At 39.4% G+C, this 19,744-nt stretch overlaps 1 protein-coding gene across 1 annotated transcript in view; it reads right to left on the bottom strand.

Annotated features, from left to right (window-relative positions):
• HMCN1 (hemicentin 1) overlaps positions 1 to 19,744 on the bottom strand; it is a 340,371-nt gene that overhangs the window by 46,569 nt on the left and 274,058 nt on the right. The window contains 22 exon segments of the mRNA XM_038414308.2: positions 2,048 to 2,099; positions 2,101 to 2,135; positions 2,138 to 2,155; positions 2,347 to 2,400; positions 2,403 to 2,486; positions 2,489 to 2,526; positions 2,730 to 2,797; positions 2,799 to 2,848; positions 4,316 to 4,407; positions 4,409 to 4,451; positions 5,020 to 5,103; positions 5,106 to 5,146; positions 5,644 to 5,788; positions 6,844 to 6,933; positions 6,936 to 6,984; positions 10,795 to 10,931; positions 13,425 to 13,506; positions 15,877 to 16,073; positions 16,732 to 17,010; positions 17,482 to 17,579; positions 17,772 to 17,955; positions 19,055 to 19,179. Coding sequence (XP_038270236.1) covers positions 2,048 to 2,099; positions 2,101 to 2,135; positions 2,138 to 2,155; positions 2,347 to 2,400; positions 2,403 to 2,486; positions 2,489 to 2,526; positions 2,730 to 2,797; positions 2,799 to 2,848; positions 4,316 to 4,407; positions 4,409 to 4,451; positions 5,020 to 5,103; positions 5,106 to 5,146; positions 5,644 to 5,788; positions 6,844 to 6,933; positions 6,936 to 6,984; positions 10,795 to 10,931; positions 13,425 to 13,506; positions 15,877 to 16,073; positions 16,732 to 17,010; positions 17,482 to 17,579; positions 17,772 to 17,955; positions 19,055 to 19,179 — 2,045 coding nt within the window.

Below are 19,744 nucleotides of genomic sequence, written 5' to 3'. Positions count from 1 at the left end.
AGTCTAGTGTAGGGAGCTCACAGCCCCCCAGTATTGCCAACAGATGGACCAACTGGCACAGGAGGACTCCATGGCCTAGGTACAACCTATCTCTTGGTGAATGTGTTCTGGTCGAGACCGGAAGTCTAATTTCAAGGACTTCTGTTTGGTGCCACAGAGACTCTTGTGGTGCCTCTGACTCATCCGAAGAGAAAGCCAGATCCTGCACTACTGGCAGAGCCTACGGTACTGAAGGTTGCGCCTTGAGGCTGGCAGGTGGGATAGGAGAATAATGCCGCATTCTTGGGGTAGTCTTTTCCTCTGATATAATGTCCTGGAATAAAAAGTCTGTCCCAACAGAGAAGTTAATGCAGATAGGGAAGAAAACAAATGTCCTCCAGGGTGACTTAGGTCTCAGACTGCCCTGGAGTAAAAGGATAGTCCATGGATGGAGGTGGAGCTTTCTTGGTCACCATGACACTTGGCTCCCTCTGGGCTGTGTCACTACCAGTACTGCATTGGCTCTAGAAGTGGATGGGAGCACCAGGAGCTGTTTATCCTGAGTCTTCACCATCAGAGCCATACCTTACTCACCTCCTTCTCCTGCTGTAGAAGAATACTCGGGCCTAAGTCCTTAGTGCCCATGTGTGCTGGCTCTTCCAATTTTGACATGCTCGGGAGGGATCTTCTCTCTTCAGGGTAGTTTTAGACAAAGATGACTCATCCCTATGTCTATGCGAGTGCCCCTTACTTTCATGTGAAGCTTCCTCGTTAGGCTTAGCCTCCATCCCCAAGCTCATGCTTGGAGGGTGCTGTCTGCTTGCTGAGACTGATATACAAAGGGATGTCCTCAGACCAGAACTGATTGGGTTCTCATTACCTTCTCTATCATATATTTTTTAAGTCTCATGTTCCCAGTCCTCATGAATTCTGGGGAGAAAAAGGAACATCAGATGCTGCACTTGCCAGAGATTTGAGCCTCACCCAGGCAATAGAGGCAGAATTGATGTTTGTTGTTCACAAGAAAAGGATATATTAAAGGACAGGAAACACAGTTTTTGCACCCAGGACGCTGGGCACAATCCCAGACTCCTTGCGGGGGGGGGGAATTCCATGTGGGGAAACAGAAGGGGGAAAACCTATGTTAGTCTACACTAGAAAAACGACAAAACTGCTAAAACTAAAGATACAATATCTTTAGAGCAATGATGCAAGTAGAAAGGAGATGAGAACACCCAAGATTCTGACTCAGACCAGGTGGTGCTAAGAAGGAACTGGACAGGCATCAAACCACCCCTTTTATGCCCTCAGTTTGGCGCTTGAGAAGAGCTAGGGCACATGCCTGGGCCAATGGATCTGCTGTAAAAAAAAATTCCAGACTCAGGTCCAGGTGCACTTGCATACTTATGTATGGAATACACATAGTGTATATTGAAGAAGTTGTAATATTTATGGCCAGGAAAATAAAATGAAGACTAATTGAACAATGTGAGAGGCTCTAAGAACATTTAACTGTTGAGGGCTGGATTCTGTTATCCTTTTGATGAGCCCAGTAGGACTACTCTTGCATAATATGGAACTACTCAGCATATGGATTACAGAATTTAGCCCTGCATATTTAGTTCACCCAATTAATCTACTTTAATTAAACAAAACAACAAAACAAACAGAAAAAAATCAAAGCAGGTCATACTTGTGGCCAAATCATAATATCCTAGGCCATTAGAGTTGGAAAAAGCTATCAGATCATTTAGTTCACGCCTTCGTCAACATACGTTTGCTTTCTACATTGTATTCTGAGTGCCCAATCAGTCTAAATTAAAATAGCCCATGCTTTGTGGCTTCCACCAGATACAAATATATTTATAGAAGGCCATATTTTCACATACTTACTTACGTTGAATGGTATTTACTCCACGAGTAGCCAGTATCTCTATGAAACTACTCACATGAGTAAGACTGGTACAATGTGGTCCCACCATTATTCTGTATTATTATTCTAACATTTTCTTTTCAAAACCAACTAACGCTGTTTATAAAACATGTTCTGTTCAAGTTCCCACCTCACCCTGAACGTGAAGAGTAACATGTCTGTGTGCAGTGCCAGCAGCATTTTGGGTCCACACAGGTATACCTTCCTGCATGGTCTAACTGTGCGCAGTTATTTCAATTGTTCCTAGAGCAGAAAAAAAAAGAGAATTCATTATACAGTATTGAGTATTATAACTATATTACATTCAAAGAAAACAGAGAAATCATAAATACCGTTTAAGAACCCTACATTTTATTCTAAAACATGTATAATAAAAGTAGTAATGCCCTTCTTCTAGCATTTTTCTGCATCTACCTCAAATCATGCCATAATACCTGAAGACAGAATCCTGTAGCCATCTCCTCTGGGAAGGAGTTGTATCCCATTTTGGTCCAGTGAATTGAGGGGACAGGAATACCTGAAGCAGTGCAGGAAATTACTGCTGGAGACAGTTTTGTTACCAGAAGATCGGTAGCTCATCTGCTATGGATGGGGGCACTAAAGCAAGGAGAACAGTGTTAGGATTATCGACCATTCTCCATTCATATAGATGTTTGCATATAGCAATGTGCTCTTTCTTAACAAGAGTAAAAAGCTCAATAGTATAAGCATCAAATTACAGTTCTCATTTAAAGAAAGCATTGTCCCCGAAGACATTTTTGGTGTCATAATACATGTGCATTTACAATGTCTGCTTTACTTGTACAATTAAATCAATTGTCTTTGATCCTCTCCTGCATCATTTGACACAGTGCATGCATAGACTGCAGTGTCATCCACAGTAGGAAGAAATGATAAGTAGGGAACCTGAAGACAAAAGCCTGAAATAAAGCAATTAGAAGATATTGAAACATCTTTCACTCAGCACATCAGTCCATTTGAATTCATTACCACAAGAGGTCAGATTTTAATATTGTTGCTGGATTTTAAAATGTCTGCGCTATTTTATATCCCATAATGCAACCAAGATTAGTATTCATACTTAGGCTGCATGGACTAAAGATTTGACTCTGAACGCAGGACCTTCTGTTATAAAAGCACAGACTTAGTAAATATGAACTAAAAGGCCAATCTGTTAGTTGTAGAATTGTTAAGGTTTATAGAAGACTCTGTGAGACAAGCCACCAGAGGATTGTATAATTACAGACATGAAAACAAGTCTGGGATTTCACAACAGAAGACAATGGTACAGAGCCACAATGTTAGTACAGTAACATTAATTACTTGCAAAATGGCAATTGTAAACATTTAATGAAAGTTAGTCAATTCTCACATTTCAGAGTATAAGCTGAGCACTATAAGGGTCAGAAAAGATTTCCCACTTATACAGTAAAACAAGAACACACAGAGTTGGAGCTCTTTACATGTGGATCTCGCAGCTCTGCATGGAATGGAGTCAAACTCTGGGCCCCCAAACCCATTCCAGTATCCCATTAAGAGCTCTCTGTGGGAGCGGAATCTGGGCCACTATGGGGAGCCAATGTTGGTATTGTCAGGGCCAATAGAAAGCAGAGTGTCTCCCCCACCATCTCAAGGAGCCATTACCTTTCCTGTAGGTCAGCCCTGGGCAGAGAGAATCCCTCACAGCCTGGCTTCAGTGGAGGGTAGAGATCTGAGACACTGGGGTTCCACAATAATAAATCCACAGGGTTTGAAGGAGGAACCTACCTCTCTTTCAGCCGGGGAGCAAACCCTATACCATTCCAGGGGATCCTTGGGAATTTTTCTCACCTGTGGCCATTCCTTGTGCATCATTGTGGGAGTGGCCCATCTGGCCAAACAGCTGCAAACTGAGAACTAATTATTGCTGTTCTGAGCTGCAATAGTTTGCTCTTAGCAAAGTTAGCTACCTCACTCTGGTAAAATCTAAATGTTTCCAGGGTCTACAGGAGCCATATACAAATGGGATGTATGAGTGTTTCTCTCCAGTTCTTCTCAGTGTCTCACCAACCAGGAACAGAAATTACCACATAAAGAGCATATCTTACATTATTTTGACCACTTCAGTGGATCTCAGAGGTGAGTGAAAAACATTAAGTCAAATGCAATAGATACACATTGTTAAAATACAAGGCAAAGAGTAGAACTTTACTACTAAACATGTGTAAAGTTTTATTTAAACCATTTTACCAGTAAACCAGTTCAGTAATACTAATAGTTATGCAATGAAATTTTTTGTATTTGTTTAAAAGCAAGTTTTAAATTAAATAAAATAGGCCAAATCAATCTCTGAATAGATTTGCTCCAGAGATGAATTTAGCCACAAACAAAGATTAGGAGCATTTCTCACTGTATGTATTATGATTTGATCAACATTACGGACATGCCATTCTTCTTCCCACTTATGCTGGCCTGGGATTCCAGTGGTCTCGCAGGGGAGGGTGGTTTGGCATTTACAATAACTGTATATTGGTGGGTCCAGGAGCGATACATGGAGGAACTAAAGACTATATGAGCCAGTATTTTAAGAGAATGTATATTTTTCACGTTGAACTATTTTGAAAATATCCTTTTCTGTAGCACAGATCATTTGACATTTATAAATTTGCCAAACAAATGCAGAAGGGAATGTCTCTCAGTTCTGTTATATCCTGTTGATGTACCACATCAGTTAACAAAGAACAACTGTTTTTTCTGTTCACACAATATTTAGGCACGGTTCATAACCCAGAATTTCTAAGGGCTTACAAAAAACAAAACAAACAAACAAAACTAGAGAATCCTTAAACAAATTCCAGATGCGAATAATCCTGAATTTTGGGGACATCTATATTCTGTGCATGCATCTGACTTTCATTGACCCCTTTTCTCTATAATGGCCTGAACCAGTGTCTCAGATCCAAATAGCCCAATGCCTGAGTACTTGAAAAGCAGGCTCAAGAGTTGCTTCTCTGCAGTTCCAGACCATTACTAATAAAGATAGATTTCAAGATTCAGAAACAATCAAGGAATCCAATGTGTCCAGTTTTTGTAGAACATTTGTGTTTATCTGAAAAAGAAATATTTACCCTGGATCTGTAGATCAATTCGCTTGCGTTCAGTACCAGCTGCATTGGTTGCCATACATAAATATCGTCCAGTGTCAGTAACGGTGCTGTCTGAATGTACAGGGACCCATCCTCTAACACTGAATATCTAAAACAAAGTCATAGGCATTAATTTAATTTTTCATGGCAGGAACTGTGGCTAAGTGTTGTGAGGAAAGAGAAACAGAAGAACACAGGGGACACAAGGGAAGGCAAAGCATGTAACACCTTAATTTGGCCATAATTTTCCTTTTTGAACACACTACACTCGTTCTGCCTTGAGTCTGCCTTTCAACACATCTGATACGCCCCTTACTCAGTAATTATGAAAATGGACTCTTACAATGACTTTCAAATGGAAATTACATCAGCTTTGTGTATGTTATGAAAGAGGTGATTTTATTATCACTCATTTAAACTGAGAAAATCCAGGTGATGAATGAATACACACTGAATGAATGAATGAATGAATACTAACATTAATACTGAGTTTGTGACTGTAAAACTAAAGCAAATAAAATCCCAAGAGATTTCACTCCAAGTCTTCTATTACAATACATTGTTAAAAAGTTTCTACAGACTGTTATTCTGACCATTAGACGCTACCTGGCATTGTTTCCAGCAAAAATAGCCCCATCCTTTCTCCATGTAATTCTTGGGGTTGGTATTCCTTCTGCAACACACTCCAGAACAGCAGACTTATTTATATTCACAACAACTGTCTGAGGACCACTTTTGATTGTGGGAGCAACTGTATAAGAAAGAATTCCACATGATATTAGAGAGAGAGTGCTTTATTTTGAACTGTTTTAAATTAGACCCATGGGAATGTCTGCTATGACAAAGGAATTGTGCCCCCATGAGTGTACCAACAAGCTTCTTTAAATCTGATACAATACATGAAAGCTGGTATGCTGTAATGGAAAATTAAAGAAAAACTTCTTATCTTTTACAAATTAAAAAAGATAGTAATTTTCTGTGCCACCTACTAACGGTCTGGAATTGTTAGAGTTAGCACATGGCATGGTCTTAGCACAAGGGAATGGACAAGATGACCTCTTGAGATCCCTTCCAGCACCACATTTCTAAAATTCTTTGATACCTTTTAAAAGGAGGAAATTAAGTAGGATATTAAGACTATCTGTCCCAGATTGTGTTTTATTACACGCAAACCGTTCATTTGAACTGAATCTAGGATTTTGACCCTGGCATGAAAGATTGAAATTAGGGCTTAACCCTCTCCCAGTAGCTGTATCTCAAAATTAATATCTGTTCCTTTGCAGACTGCAGTGTCTTGTAGTAGTATGGCCCTGTCTTAATAAGAGAAAAACCCACCCTGGGCCTTATTAACTATCTTACTGGAAAATTTACATGTGGCCAGGAAGGTCCTATGCTTAGCCTCTCTTCAGAGCTATTCATTCATTTTGTTCCATGCATCAACCAGAAAAATATGCTATAGAAGCAATTCAGGCATCACCCTGCTCAACAGAAACCAAATGCCTCATCTCTGCCAAGCACCTCACCCTAGACCTACAGTGGCATTAGGCTCCTAATTGCCAGTGATTTCAGTGGAATACTTTTGTGGATATGACTTTTATAACACAAATGCATATGGGGGCAGAATGAAAGTTTCCTGGGCTATCTTAAAACATTCTTGAAAGTATTTTTTGGATTGATATATTAACAAAATTACTGTACTTATGCTTATTGGTTGTGAGGAGTCCAGTAAACATATTCCATCTTTTCCAACTCTCAGAAATACTGTGCAAAGATTATAATAGTTAAGAATTAAACCATATTCTTTACCATTTACAGTCAGCACAAACTCTCTGGTAGTTTTTCCTGCTATGTTACTTGCCACACAGGTATAGCTTCCTGTATCACTTAGGTCAGCATATTGATCTGCAGATACCGGCCACTGGATAGGATGCGGACTCGAGGAGTTACCTAAGGAAAGTTCAACAGTAGAACTAATTTTATCATGGTTTTCCATTGTACTGAAAATTCATGTTGCGAAGTAATAGAAGTCATGATAGAGTGGCCATAAGAACATAATGGGTCAATTCATCGATGGCTTAACTTCATTTGTCTTGGTGAAATTACAAGGATAAATAAGGGAGAAAAGGAGAATGAGGTAATATTTTATTGAACCAACTTCTGTTGGTGAGACAGACAAGCTTTGGTGCAGTTTCCTAGACCTGAAGAAAGCTGTGTGAAACTCAGAAACTTCTCTCTCACACCAACAAAAGTTGATCCAATAAAAGATATTGCCTCACCTTGTCTCTCTAATATCCTGGAACTGACACAGCTACAACAACACTGCATGCAACGATAAATAAGGCTCTGTTAAATCTCTTAGAAAATTTGGTTGAGTTTTAAAATATTGATGCCAATTTATAGTCTCAATCATGAATTCATTACTCAGGAATTTTGCCCTAAATAGGGGATTAGAATTTGGGACCAAAACAAATTAATTATAAATGCTTTTTGGTTTTCATGTAAGATGGCAGTTTGATGGCACAAATTGAAATGCATTCTTTATCCACACCCAGGCATATCACTGATAGAAGAAACAAAAGCTTTCCCACAGTGCTCTTTCAATGTGCCACAACCTTGACCTAAAGGAATCATTTCCATTATGCAACAGATTAGCCTCTCCACCGAGACTACCTGCAAGGATGCCAGAGGTGGTATGGATCCCTGTCTGTTTGGCACTGCACGGAGTGTGAACAGATTGTGCCAAAACAGCCATTAGATGTGAATTGTTTTTGGTCACTACCAGTCTGGACAAGATTTGTAGTGATGTACTAAAATACTGCCAACTCCAAGTGTTCAAAGCCATGAGGCAGGGCCCACACCATCCTGAGACTGTCTTAAAAATCATGATGGGTTATTTTAATACTAAATTTGGTGTTGTTTAACTTCTCTTATGGTTTATGAATCTTTAGGCCTCCTATTCTGCAACTCCTCTGCAGATAGACTCCAGGCTAGTTCAGAGCCCCACTGAAGTCAATAGGTCCTCACATAGTCACAGAGGTCCACCCACGCAGAACAGATTGCAGCACTGGGGTCCTAGAAGTGAAATAAGCCACTTCTCATTGCCAAGCCCTTCAGCAGAGGCTACTTAAAACCTCATATTTGTAATAACTGGTATTTTTTGTTATTTTTATTTATTCCTCTTACATATTTCAGCACAATTGCTATGACCTTAAAAGCATATAATACAACTGGAGAAATTAATTCTGTCATTGCTACTAAGTATTTTTAAATATAGTACCCCATATATATATATATATATATATATATATATATATATATATATATAATATAGACAAACAAGGCAAGAAATTATAGTTTAGTCCCCAGACTGTACTTTAATTATAATCCTTGTGATAATGAAAACTCCACTGGGTCCTGTCTTTAAAAGACAAATCCATTTGTTTTTTAGGGCCTGATCCAAAGCCCAATTAAGTCAATGAAAAGACTCCCACGGACTTCAATGGGCTTTGAAACAAGCCTCTCTAATGTATCTATTAGTTAATACTCTTAGGGCCTGATCCTACTTTCCTTTTGAAGCCAAGTATCCCAATCAAACCATTCCCAGAAGTATAGTAATGTCAGATACACCTCTTGTTCTGCTGTCAAAGATGGTAATGGTGCATAAACATACCATTAAAAACAAGGATTTAAGATTTGACTGTTAGAGACAGAACAGAAGAGAAGATTGAAGATTGCCCAATGGAAGAAGACAAAACTAGTAGGGAAGGAAGGAAGTTTCATTTAAAAGCTCATAAGATGGGTGTAACTAAAAACAATGATGATTTTCAGTTAAAATAATCCTGAAGTACTACCATCCAAAAATTAGTATTTTCCAAAAACTTCTTTCTCCTCATTGTGAAACTGTCCACTTTTCCCAAGGTAAAGCAGGATTACTCTTTCCACTCCTGGGTGTACCTCCCTCTTTCTTAAATATTAGTGAATTACAGTCCTCCCTTGAGGTCAGGAAAGAATTTGGCTTATTATGTACACATAACTTGAAGAGCTCAATTCCAGGGCTCATAGTAGGGCTGGTTAATACTTAAAAAATAATTCCCAAATGTTCATGTGAATAACTTATTATCTTTCAACACTATTCACAAAACATCTTAATTTTTGTTTTCTGCAAACACTTGTATGAGTGATTTTTCCTTGTCTTTTCTTTTAAACATAAGAATGTTGACAGAAAACAAAAGCCTCAAATACTTTTGCAAATGTTTTCCAGGAAGCTACACATCAGAAACATTCATGTTACCTTCTTCCAATCTCTTTCCAGCCTCCTGTTTAAAAGCTTGTCATCCAGGTAAGAAGTAGAAATAATACCAGGTGACCTAAGTGGTCAACAACATACCACAAAGGAATAGCATCCAAAGGAATTGTGCTTATCTCAGATATAGTGACTGCAGGAGCTACTGTTGAAATGATGCCCTTCCTGTCACTAGATTATCCCTCAAAGGCATAATCCAGTACTCATTTAGTATCCAATATTATTTTGCTCTTTAAATTTATATTAGATAAGAGTCTTATGGATATAATTTATTTCTCTCTAAAGAGAATAAAAGAACCTTTTACACACACAGAGGACAGTGGAACACTCCGTGAATCCCATGAGCAGTCTCTAGTTCCAAACATTTCTTCCTTTTATTGGAACTGGACAAGTGAAACTGGAACTGACATCAGCCTATTTGTACTGGAACCTTTTTTGGTGCAATCATGTCTTTGCCAGTTAAAACACTCAGGTCAGTACTGGCATGGCTACCTGGCCCAAGTTCTTTGAGCTAACTCAAACTTAATGTAGAAGTATCATCCACTGTCACTGGAGGAAGGGGGGCTGACACTTGAGACATACACAGAAAAGAATATCTGTGATCATCCTAGATGGATCACAGTGAACCAAGACATCATGGATGAAGTCTGAAAAGGGACCAAAGTTAAGGGAGACGTGAATAACAAACTGATGGTTCACCTGGATTTACCTTTTTCTTTCTGAACTATTAAAGGGCCAATATAAAGTAAAAACCTGAGCTTGCTCAGCACAGTCTCCAGGAAACCCAACATGACATTAGACAAGGCCAAGTAGTCCACTGGGAAAGGGCTATGTGATTGAAAATCTACGAGACCCTACAACGGATGATGAGCAATAGAAAAATCTCCAGTTGAACAACTCCGTTCTTGATCCTTTGACTTAACCAATAAGAATGTGATGCCTCACTGCCACTGCATTAAATTCTGAGTCAATAGGTGCATTTGGTGTAAAACTGTGGTGTTAGCAGAGATTAAAGTAAGCTACTTATTTGGTTATTTCTCTTCAATTTAAAGAAATTTATTTCCTTTCTAAATGTTACTAGAATATGAGGATTCATAATATACCCAAAGTTAAATGTATAGTGTAGTCTTTCTCAGCTACCTTTCCTGCGAAGCCATTCAGGAGTATACCGAAGGCTTCTAGGATTGCTCAAAGGATCCAGGAGGAGCAAGGGATCCCCCTAAAGGAAAAGAGAACAAATAACAGCGGGATGGCCAGTTCATGTGGTCACTGTCTTCATGTACTTGTTTAAGTCAAGTTGTATTTGGACCAGGGCTACTCAACAACCTTCTCTTGACCTCAAGGGACCACAACTCAACTGTGCTGAAGGAGCAAGTGAGTAGAATCAGAAATTTAAGTTCAAGCCCTTTGTGCAAAGATGCAACAGATTTGTGAAAATAACATAGCAAATGTACCTGTAAAAGTTCTCCATCTTTAAGCCATGTGATTGTAGGAGGTGGCACTGCATCTGACTTGCACTCCAATATAACTTGTCTGTTTTGCAGCACAGTGAGCTCCTGAGGCCCACTGGTGCCAGCAATGTTAGGGGGAACTGTTTAAAAAAAAATAAGAAAAGCATGACAAAGATGAACTTTAATTAAAACATTTCTATGGACAGAATCCCAGTGTGTAATTTTCAAACAAAGTTTTGTGATATACCAGCAGAGCAGCAGTACAATTAACTGCTTTTGCTTTTCATTGCCAATATCAGGTCTGGCTTTTATCTGCAAAATATATCACCCTCATTTGATTAGCTATAACCCACTTACTAAAAACACAGGTCACAAACCACTAGCTGACAGAAATTAGTTGAAAGTCCATTCTCTGTGAAGAAACCAGCACTTAGCCAGATGAAGTCAGGATACCTCAAGCTCTGTAACCCTCTTCATCAACAGATTCAGATTTGATTTCTCATTCACTGGATAAACAAAACCTTGATTTGATAAAACTTCTTCACTGTAGAAAGAATTCATGGAGGAATTGTACAAGTCTGCAAGAAGCAGGCTGACTCATCTGTGAGACATCTTTTGTGAACTTACTTCTGCTACCATAGAGTCATGTAACACTGAGTTTTCTCCCTAGGGCAGAGAGGAAATTATTTTGCATTGTCTTATTCTTCAGAGACTAGATTGACAAGATCTAAGGTCTATTCTAGATCTAGATGAGCTGACATACTGATTCAGCTGCCATTTTTTATTTAATATGAAATGTATATTGTAAATGTGTGTGTGTGTGTGTGTGTGTGTGTGTGTGTGTGTGTGTGTGTGTGTGTGTATAAACACAGACACAAACACATATATCCTGTCCTTTTTATTCCTTCTCTTATTGAAAAAGGCCAAAGGACATCAATTCCTCTAATTTTCTTTGTAACTCTGATTTCCATTATAATTGCTTGTGTTTTATTTTAAAATAACTATGTTTGCAATGTTCCATCACAATTGTGTCATGTTCTGAATAGCTACATTGTATACAAACATTAAGTAGCTGCACTTGATTTAGCATCCTCTTTCTGAGAGGGTGTATTGTCACTTCTTTTCCTGACCCTCAGTACACAGATTTATAGATTTCAAGGTCAGAAGGGACCATTGTGATCATCTAGTTTGACCTCCTATATAACATGGGCCATAGAACTTCCTCAAAATTATTCCTAGACCATCTCTTCTAGAAAAAACATCCCATTGTGATTTAGAAATTGCCAGTGATGGAGAATCCACCACAACCACTGGTAAATTGTGCCAGTGGTTAATAATCCTCACTGTTAAAAATTGACTCCTAATTTCCAGTCTGAATTTACCTAGTTACAACATCCAGCCATTGGATTGTGTTATACTTTTGTTTGCTAGATTGAAGAGCCCATTAGCAAATATTTGTTTCACATGTAGGTACTTATACACTGGGATCAATTCACCGCTTAACCTTCTTTTGGATAAACTAAATAGACTGAACTCCTTGAGTTTCGCTATAAAACAGATTTTCCCATCCTCTAATCATTCTCATGGCTCTTTTCTGAAGCCTCTTCAGTTTTTCCAGAATACTTCTTGAAGTGTGAACATCAGAACTGGACGTAATATTCTAGGAGTGGTCACACCGGTGGAAAAAAGACATATAATCTTTTTACTCGACTGAAGATTCACCTTAGTTAACCCTTTGGCCAAAGTGTCACACTGGGAGCTTATGTTCAGCTGATTGTCCAGTGTGATCCCCAAGTCTTTTCCCAAGATAGAATCCCTCATCCTGTAAGTATGGCTTGCATTCTTTGTTCTTAGATGCATGACTCTACATGTTACAGTACTGAAACACATCCTGTTTGCTTGCACTCAACTTACCAAGCATTCAATTTGATCTGTATCAGTGACCTCTCCTCTTCATTATTTACTATTCCCTAATCTTTGTTTCTTTTGCAAACTTGATCAGTGATGATTTCTTGTTTTCTTCCAGGTCATTGTTAAAAATGTTAAATAGTGTTGGGTGAAGAACTGATCCCTGCAGTACCATACTAGAACATCCACTCAATGATTCTCCATTTACAATTACATTTTTGGTACCTATCAGCCATTTCTTAATCCATTTAATGTTCTAAATTGATTTGTATCATTTTAGTCTCCTAATCAAAATGTTATAGAAGTCTAAGTATATTGCATTAATGCTATTACACTTATCTGCTAAATTTGTAATATCAATGTTTCCTTTCATTTGTTTATCCTTTTCCTTTTTTAATTTAAGTATAGTTAATTTGTAAAAGGGAAGGACTAATAAATAAAGCACCTTAAAGGGTACTACCAACTCCACTTCCTCTAAAAAAAGATCTGCTTTGTTACAGAGGTCCTTACTTAGGACCTAGACCTTGGATCTTCTGTTCTAGAAAGGAGATGACAGATGCAGTCCAAAACCAGATAAGATCACTGAAAATGGTACTCAAAGATTTTTTTTCTTTGTCAGGCATTATTCATTGGATAACTTTTTCTAGCTTTTAAAAGCAGTAGACAATGCAGTATTAGGCTTATAGTATTAAAGAATGCTTTAATTGTTTCCAAATCAAGCTTACCATGCACTCTTACTAGATATTCTTTATCATCATCTCCTGCAGGACTAGATGCCAAACATGTATATCTTCCTGTGTCTTCCACCTAAAGGACATCCAGATAACTTTAGTAGAAACTTCAGAATATGGGACCAATTCAATTAAACAGCAAAAGAAGTAGTAATGTTCGCAGTTGGCTTTGATAGTAGATATCGATTAAAAAACACAAGGGAAACAGAAGAAACTAGACTAGCGATTCCTGGGAGAGTAAGCAACCAGAAATATTTGAAAGCTTGTCTATTTTATTTGAGGTAGATTGTGGCCATCAGGTCAAACCCTTTGTAGAGGTGGTGTGCAGCTGCAGCATTCCAGGAAAAAGCACCAGGGCTAATGTGTCTCGAGCAGATACATTCTCTTCTGGTCCAGCTCTCTGCAATGAACAATCCATTAGGATGGAATAGATTGTTCTCTGAATGCATCAGCCCATATACTGGGCCACTATGGGATGGAGGGGAGGAAATAGAACTCCATCTCCTCCCCAAACTGTTCTTGGCATCTTGCTCCCTGAGAGAAGGTAGCATTAACAGTGCCTATGCTCTCCAGAGCAAGGGAGCACATAGACTGCTATTATGAAGAGCCCCTTTGCCTGCCTAGAAGGTTTTTGGCTCTCCCCTCTCTCTGCTCCTGCACAGCAATGCAATTACCTCTCACAATCTGGGCTTTACATAGGTAGTCTTGTAAAATGTATCCTTCTGCCCCTGAGAATTATTTGAGGTATCAGATATTTACTAACATCTTTATATCTTCTGCTCCTCATAAATTGCTCTGTGTAAAGTCTTGCGGGGGAGAGAAGGGGTTTATCATATGAGCAAGAACAAAAAATTAGTCCTCCCATGATGAACTACAAAGTTGAAGTCCAGCTGTCTTCAGAGTGATTAGGGCAGGGGTGGCCAATTTGTGGCTCCGGAGCCACAGGCGGCTCTTCAGAAGTTAATATGTGGCTCCTTGTATAGGTACCAACTCCAGGGCTGGAGCTAGAGGCACCAACTTTCCAATGCCGGGTGGTGCTCACTGCTCAACCCCTGGCTCTGCCACAGGCCCTGCCTCCATTCCACCCCTTCCTGTCCCCTCCCCCAATCCTCCTGCACACCACGAATCAGCTGATCTGGAGGCATAGGGGCTGACTTCTCTGCCCGGTGGGTGCTCGACCCTTGCCCCAGCTCTGCACCACCTCTTCCCGCCCCTGCACTGCCCTCACCCCACCCCCATTCCACTCCTTCCCCAAAGTCCCTGCCCCACCCCGCCTTTTCCCTTTTCCCACCCCTACCCCCATTCTATCCCCTTTCCCAAGTGCCTGTCCCTGCCCTGCCTCTTCTCCGTCTTCTCCCCTGTGCGCACTGCGTCCCTGCTCCTCCCCTCCCTCCTGGAAAGTCCAAAGTGCCGCCAAACAGTTGGTGGGGGGGGGGAAACGCTGGGAGGGGGGGGAGGAGTGGGGACGCAGCATGCTCATGCGGGGGAGAAGGAGGAGAGGAAGGGGGAGCTTGGCTGGGTGGGTGCAGAGCACCCACTCCAGCCCCGGAGCACCCATGGAGTTGGCGCCTTTGTCAGGGGTTTTGGGGAGGGCTGCTGGTGTGGGAGATGCTGGGAGGGGGGGTGGAGGGAGGGGTTGATGGGGGCCTGCTGACATATTGGCTCTTTGGCAATGTACACTGGTAAATTCTGGCTCCTTCTCAGGCTCAGGTTGGCCACCCCTGGATTAGGGTATGTGGTTTTAGTTTTCTAGGGGTTTTTTTAAGTCTCAGTTTAAATTGTCTGAGTTGATTTGAAATTTTTCTTATATGGTCTTTATTAATTTCTCAGACCACTTCCTTTCCTAGTGCCAATACAAATGGTTGTAAATCCTAGTTAGCTTGCCGCTGTGGTCCATCCGTGTGTAAAACAAGGGGGAAGGAATCACAGTCAATAGAAAAAAAACAAAAAAAATAGACAGAAGAGCCAAAGGGTATGGAAAAGAGGAGAAAAACAGGGTAGATACAGAAATTAAGACAGAAGGGGAAGATGCACATCAGAGTCCCCTGTGCTGTCTGCCCTGCTGTCTCAGGAAGCTCCACTGAAGGCAGTTCAAAGGATTCTGGAATGCATTCAAGAGTAGCTGGGGCAAGAAGAGGGAAGTGCCAAATCACAGTGTTAACTATGGTATCAATGCACCTGCAGCTGGGTCAGGGTTCAAAATGATGAGGTAGAAAGTGAAAATAAGTTATCCAGCTGCAACTGCAGGGGCAATTTTGTATAGGCAGAAGGTCATTACCCAGTTTAGAATTTGGCCAGTCAAACTGATTAACTCTCCTACTCCGTGTTGCAGGTTCATTAATTGCCACAAGTTGTCAGGACCTTGGCTTTAACCAATAGAGGGATGGTATAGTAGATGGTACAATAGAGGGTTTGCAAAGCCAAGCTTAATTTACATGTCAGTCACCTGAGCACTGGCTATTCGAAGGACCTCTCCTCCTCTCAGGACGTGAACATTGTCATTCTGTGGGAGTGGGCGCCCATCCTTCATCCATGTGATTTTGGGGACTGGAATGCCAGCAGACATACAAAAAAGCTCCAGTAGGTGGTTAACAACCACAGATATCTCTTCTGGTTTATCAGATCCATTGATATGAGGGGGCTCTGCAGGAAGGAAAGACAATTCATGTTCTTTACTAACATAAAAATTCAGATTTATAAAACATGATGGGCAATCAAATGATTAGAGTGGTAGATTCCAGATTGATATATTTTATTCCTCTCAGTCACCGACTCTGTGTGACATAGATCAACTCACATGAGTTCTCTTTGCCTCAGGTTAGCAACATAAGCGAAATATAATCATATTTTCCTCTGTAAGATGGGTGTTGTGAGACTAAATTAGTACGTGTAAAATGTTTTGGTATCCTTGGGTAGACTACACAATACAGTACAAGAGAATTTGTATTAGATCTTCAGTTGCTGTAAATCGGTATAACCTCGTCAAGCTATGCCAGTTTACACCAGCTGATTATCTAGCCCATTGAATTTAATTCTGTTACACCAAAGTTACCCAGTTAAAGCAAATTATTCTGTACATCAAGATGCTGATTTATATTTAGCATGTTGCTGTTACCTGTAAATCTCTAAATACCAACATACATTTTCACCATGTCCACTCAAAGGTAAATTCCGTCCCTTTAATCCTACTATCTCATGAGCACTACTTCCTGAAAATGTTCTAAATTTCTAAAGACTTTTAAATGATTGTCTCTATTTTAGGCATATTTGCATCTTGTCTGAATGTAAAATTAACACTTACCCAACACTTTCAGGGTAAAGTGCTTGTTGACTTCCCCTGCTTCATTGGATGCTATACAGGTAAATCTGCCTGTGTCATCAGTCTCCGTCGTTGAAATGTGAAGGACCATTCCTTGATTACTTATAGTCAGATGGGTTCCAAGGTTTAGGGACTGTCCATTTTTAAGCCATAATATATTGGGGGTGGGGGTGCCATCAGTAAAGCACATCATAGAAGTTGGATTGCCTTTTACTATAGTCACTTCCTCTGTTTCTCCTGCTTTGTCCATGCTTGGTGGTACTGCAGAGAAAAAGATATGATAATTATGGAATACCCTCAAACGCTAATTCTTAATATAAATAAAATAAATGCCCTGTTAAGCAACTAAATTTTCTAGGTTTCTTACACTTGTGTGTGTGTGTTACAACTCAAGTAGAAATAATGCACCACATTTATTCAATGAAGAAAAATCTACAACACATTATCTGAGCTAAAAAAAGTAAAGAGGGTTTAAAGTTCAACTCCTCTTACCTTGCAAAAATGTTAGCAAAATTTAAAGTTTCCATATAAAGCATCTGCCAAATATGTACTTAGTAAAGTCTTCAATCTTGTGTTGGTAAGAAAATAAACAGAATTCATCCTCTGAGAGGCAAAATTCTTAATTATCCAGATAGTTTCAATCAGGGGAAGATTTCTACCCTTCTACTGTTATACTTAGAAAATTAACTACATAATGCAACTTCTTTCACTTAATATCACAAAGAAACTTACCATAAACTTGAAGATTATAGTGTTTATTGTCCACTCCAGCTCTGTTAGATGCTACACAAGTGTACACACCAACATCAGACAACTGAGCTCTCACAATTCTGAAAAGAACACAGCTGCAGTTATCTTACCCACGGCTACCACATGGAATGTATTGCTCCACTTTGAATATGACAGAGTATGATTGCAGAGGGCCAAATTCTACTCTGGCCTACACCAATTTCAGCAGAGTTGCATTAGGGTTAACTAAGGGCAGAATTTAGCTTAGATACCTTAAATAACTGAAAACTCACCTGAGAATCTGTCCAGCTGACAACAACCTAATCTGGGATGAGATAGAGAGAGGAAGTCCATTCTTAAGCCAGTTTATTTGTGGTGGTGGGGTGCCAACAGCAGTACATTCAATGTTTATGGAGGCATCCTGTATGGCAGTTAGTTTCTCTGCTTCATCTTTATTATTAGCAATTGCTGGCGGAACTAAATTACATAATAGGTGAATCAGAGGGGTGTTAAAATTGGCTGTTCAAAATTATTCCTGTTCTAATCGTAGCTCACCTTATCCTGAACTGCAAGATGTTACAGATATTGCTATTCTAACCAAAAAAGAATCTCACGAGACATTCCCACAGGATTCAGCAAGAACAGCGTGTCCAAACTTGTGACCCACAGTTACAAATATCAGAAGGTCTGTTGGTTGCCAACTAACTTACATAAACATTTACATTTTTAAAAATCAAGTGCACGTAGTAATATTTACTTGATTAGATTAACAGAAATTGCTTGCAGACTTCACCATAATTTATCACATTTGTCCCCACAGGTACATGGTGCCATATTTTCCCACTAAGAGGTTTTTATTCATTATGAAGGCTGTTGGCCCTACCCACACAAATGGGCCTGATTCTTGCCAGTCCTGCTCCTGGGGTAGTTCACTCCTGTGCCAAATGAGTGTAAAATACTCCCAAAAACAGAATTCTCTGTTCGCTCACACAACTGGTAGCCCTGACACTCATTTTACATGTGTAAATGGCTACACACTGTGCTAGGCAGAGGACGATTAGTCTTATTCTCCTCAATTGTGACGTTAAATCAGGAGGATCTGGTACCAAATAATTTCAGATTATTGTTTGGATTAATTTAAATCCCAAGTAAAACAAAGTTTAAAACCTGTTTCACTTCTGCATTACTCTAATTTTAAGAGGGCATAACTTGACTGAGATCAACAGAGCTAAGATGGTGTAAAACTGGAGTAATGAAGTGTTGAATTAGGCCCATATGGTGTCTTTCTCCACCAAAAAAAAAAAAAGTCATTTTGGGTGGATTTGTTTTGTTATGGAATATACTGTAGGAGTTGATTTCTGTTTATCCCAAAATGTATTACTCAGCAATGGTTTCAATCATTTTGGCCCTCTGCAGTATGTTATGTCGAACACACCATGATATCTACATCAATAAACTACACATGAATATAGATACATAAGATTACATATGCAGTCACTTCTTGGCCCTATCATGTGAGTGGTAACAAAGTCAGGATAATAGGTCAGACTTCAGTTTGTTACATTTAAGAACTCACCATATACATTCAAGTTGAAAATTCGATCCTCTTCTCCTGCAAGATTAGAAGCCACACAAGTGTATTTTCCCATATCAGATGTGAGCACTCCGAAAATATTTAAGGTGCTGCCATCTGGAGTCACTCTATAAAAAGATCATAGAATACAATGAGTTTGTTTGCCAGGTTATAAGAACAAGTAAATAAACAGCTAGTGCATACATTTCAATCAAGTTACTTCCCCACACACTTTCTATGGAAATTCAGTTAAAATCTATTATTCTATTCAAATTTTAGCTCCCAGAGAAATTTGTTTTTAAATCTATTTTTATGAACTTATTTCATAAAATTCTGGTTTCAGGATTGAACTGTTTTATCTTCCATTTGGATTCAGTTCCATCCTAATTGCAGTCAAAATGTGTCCATCATTCTCAGAGTATTTTTACATACAGCTCCCACCTCAAACCTCATCTGATAGAAACAACTATTTAAATGAGAACCTTAGGGATATTATGTGCCAATCTCTGAAATACTTAAAAGATAGAATCATAGAAGATTAGGGTTGTAAGAGATCTCAGGAGGTCATCTAGTCCAACCCCTGTTCAATGCAGGACCAACCCCAACTAAATCAAAATAAAATAAAAATAAAAATGTAAAAATAAAAATACAAACTTTGAGTAAGATATCATGTCACTTTCCCAGATTTGTGTA

Source organism: Dermochelys coriacea, chromosome 8 (genome assembly GCF_009764565.3).
Source record: "Dermochelys coriacea isolate rDerCor1 chromosome 8, rDerCor1.pri.v4, whole genome shotgun sequence".
Lineage (NCBI taxonomy): Eukaryota > Metazoa > Chordata > Testudines > Dermochelyidae > Dermochelys > Dermochelys coriacea.
The sequence above is the reverse complement of the archived record's forward strand: the minus strand, read 5'-3'. Positions and strand labels throughout refer to the sequence as shown.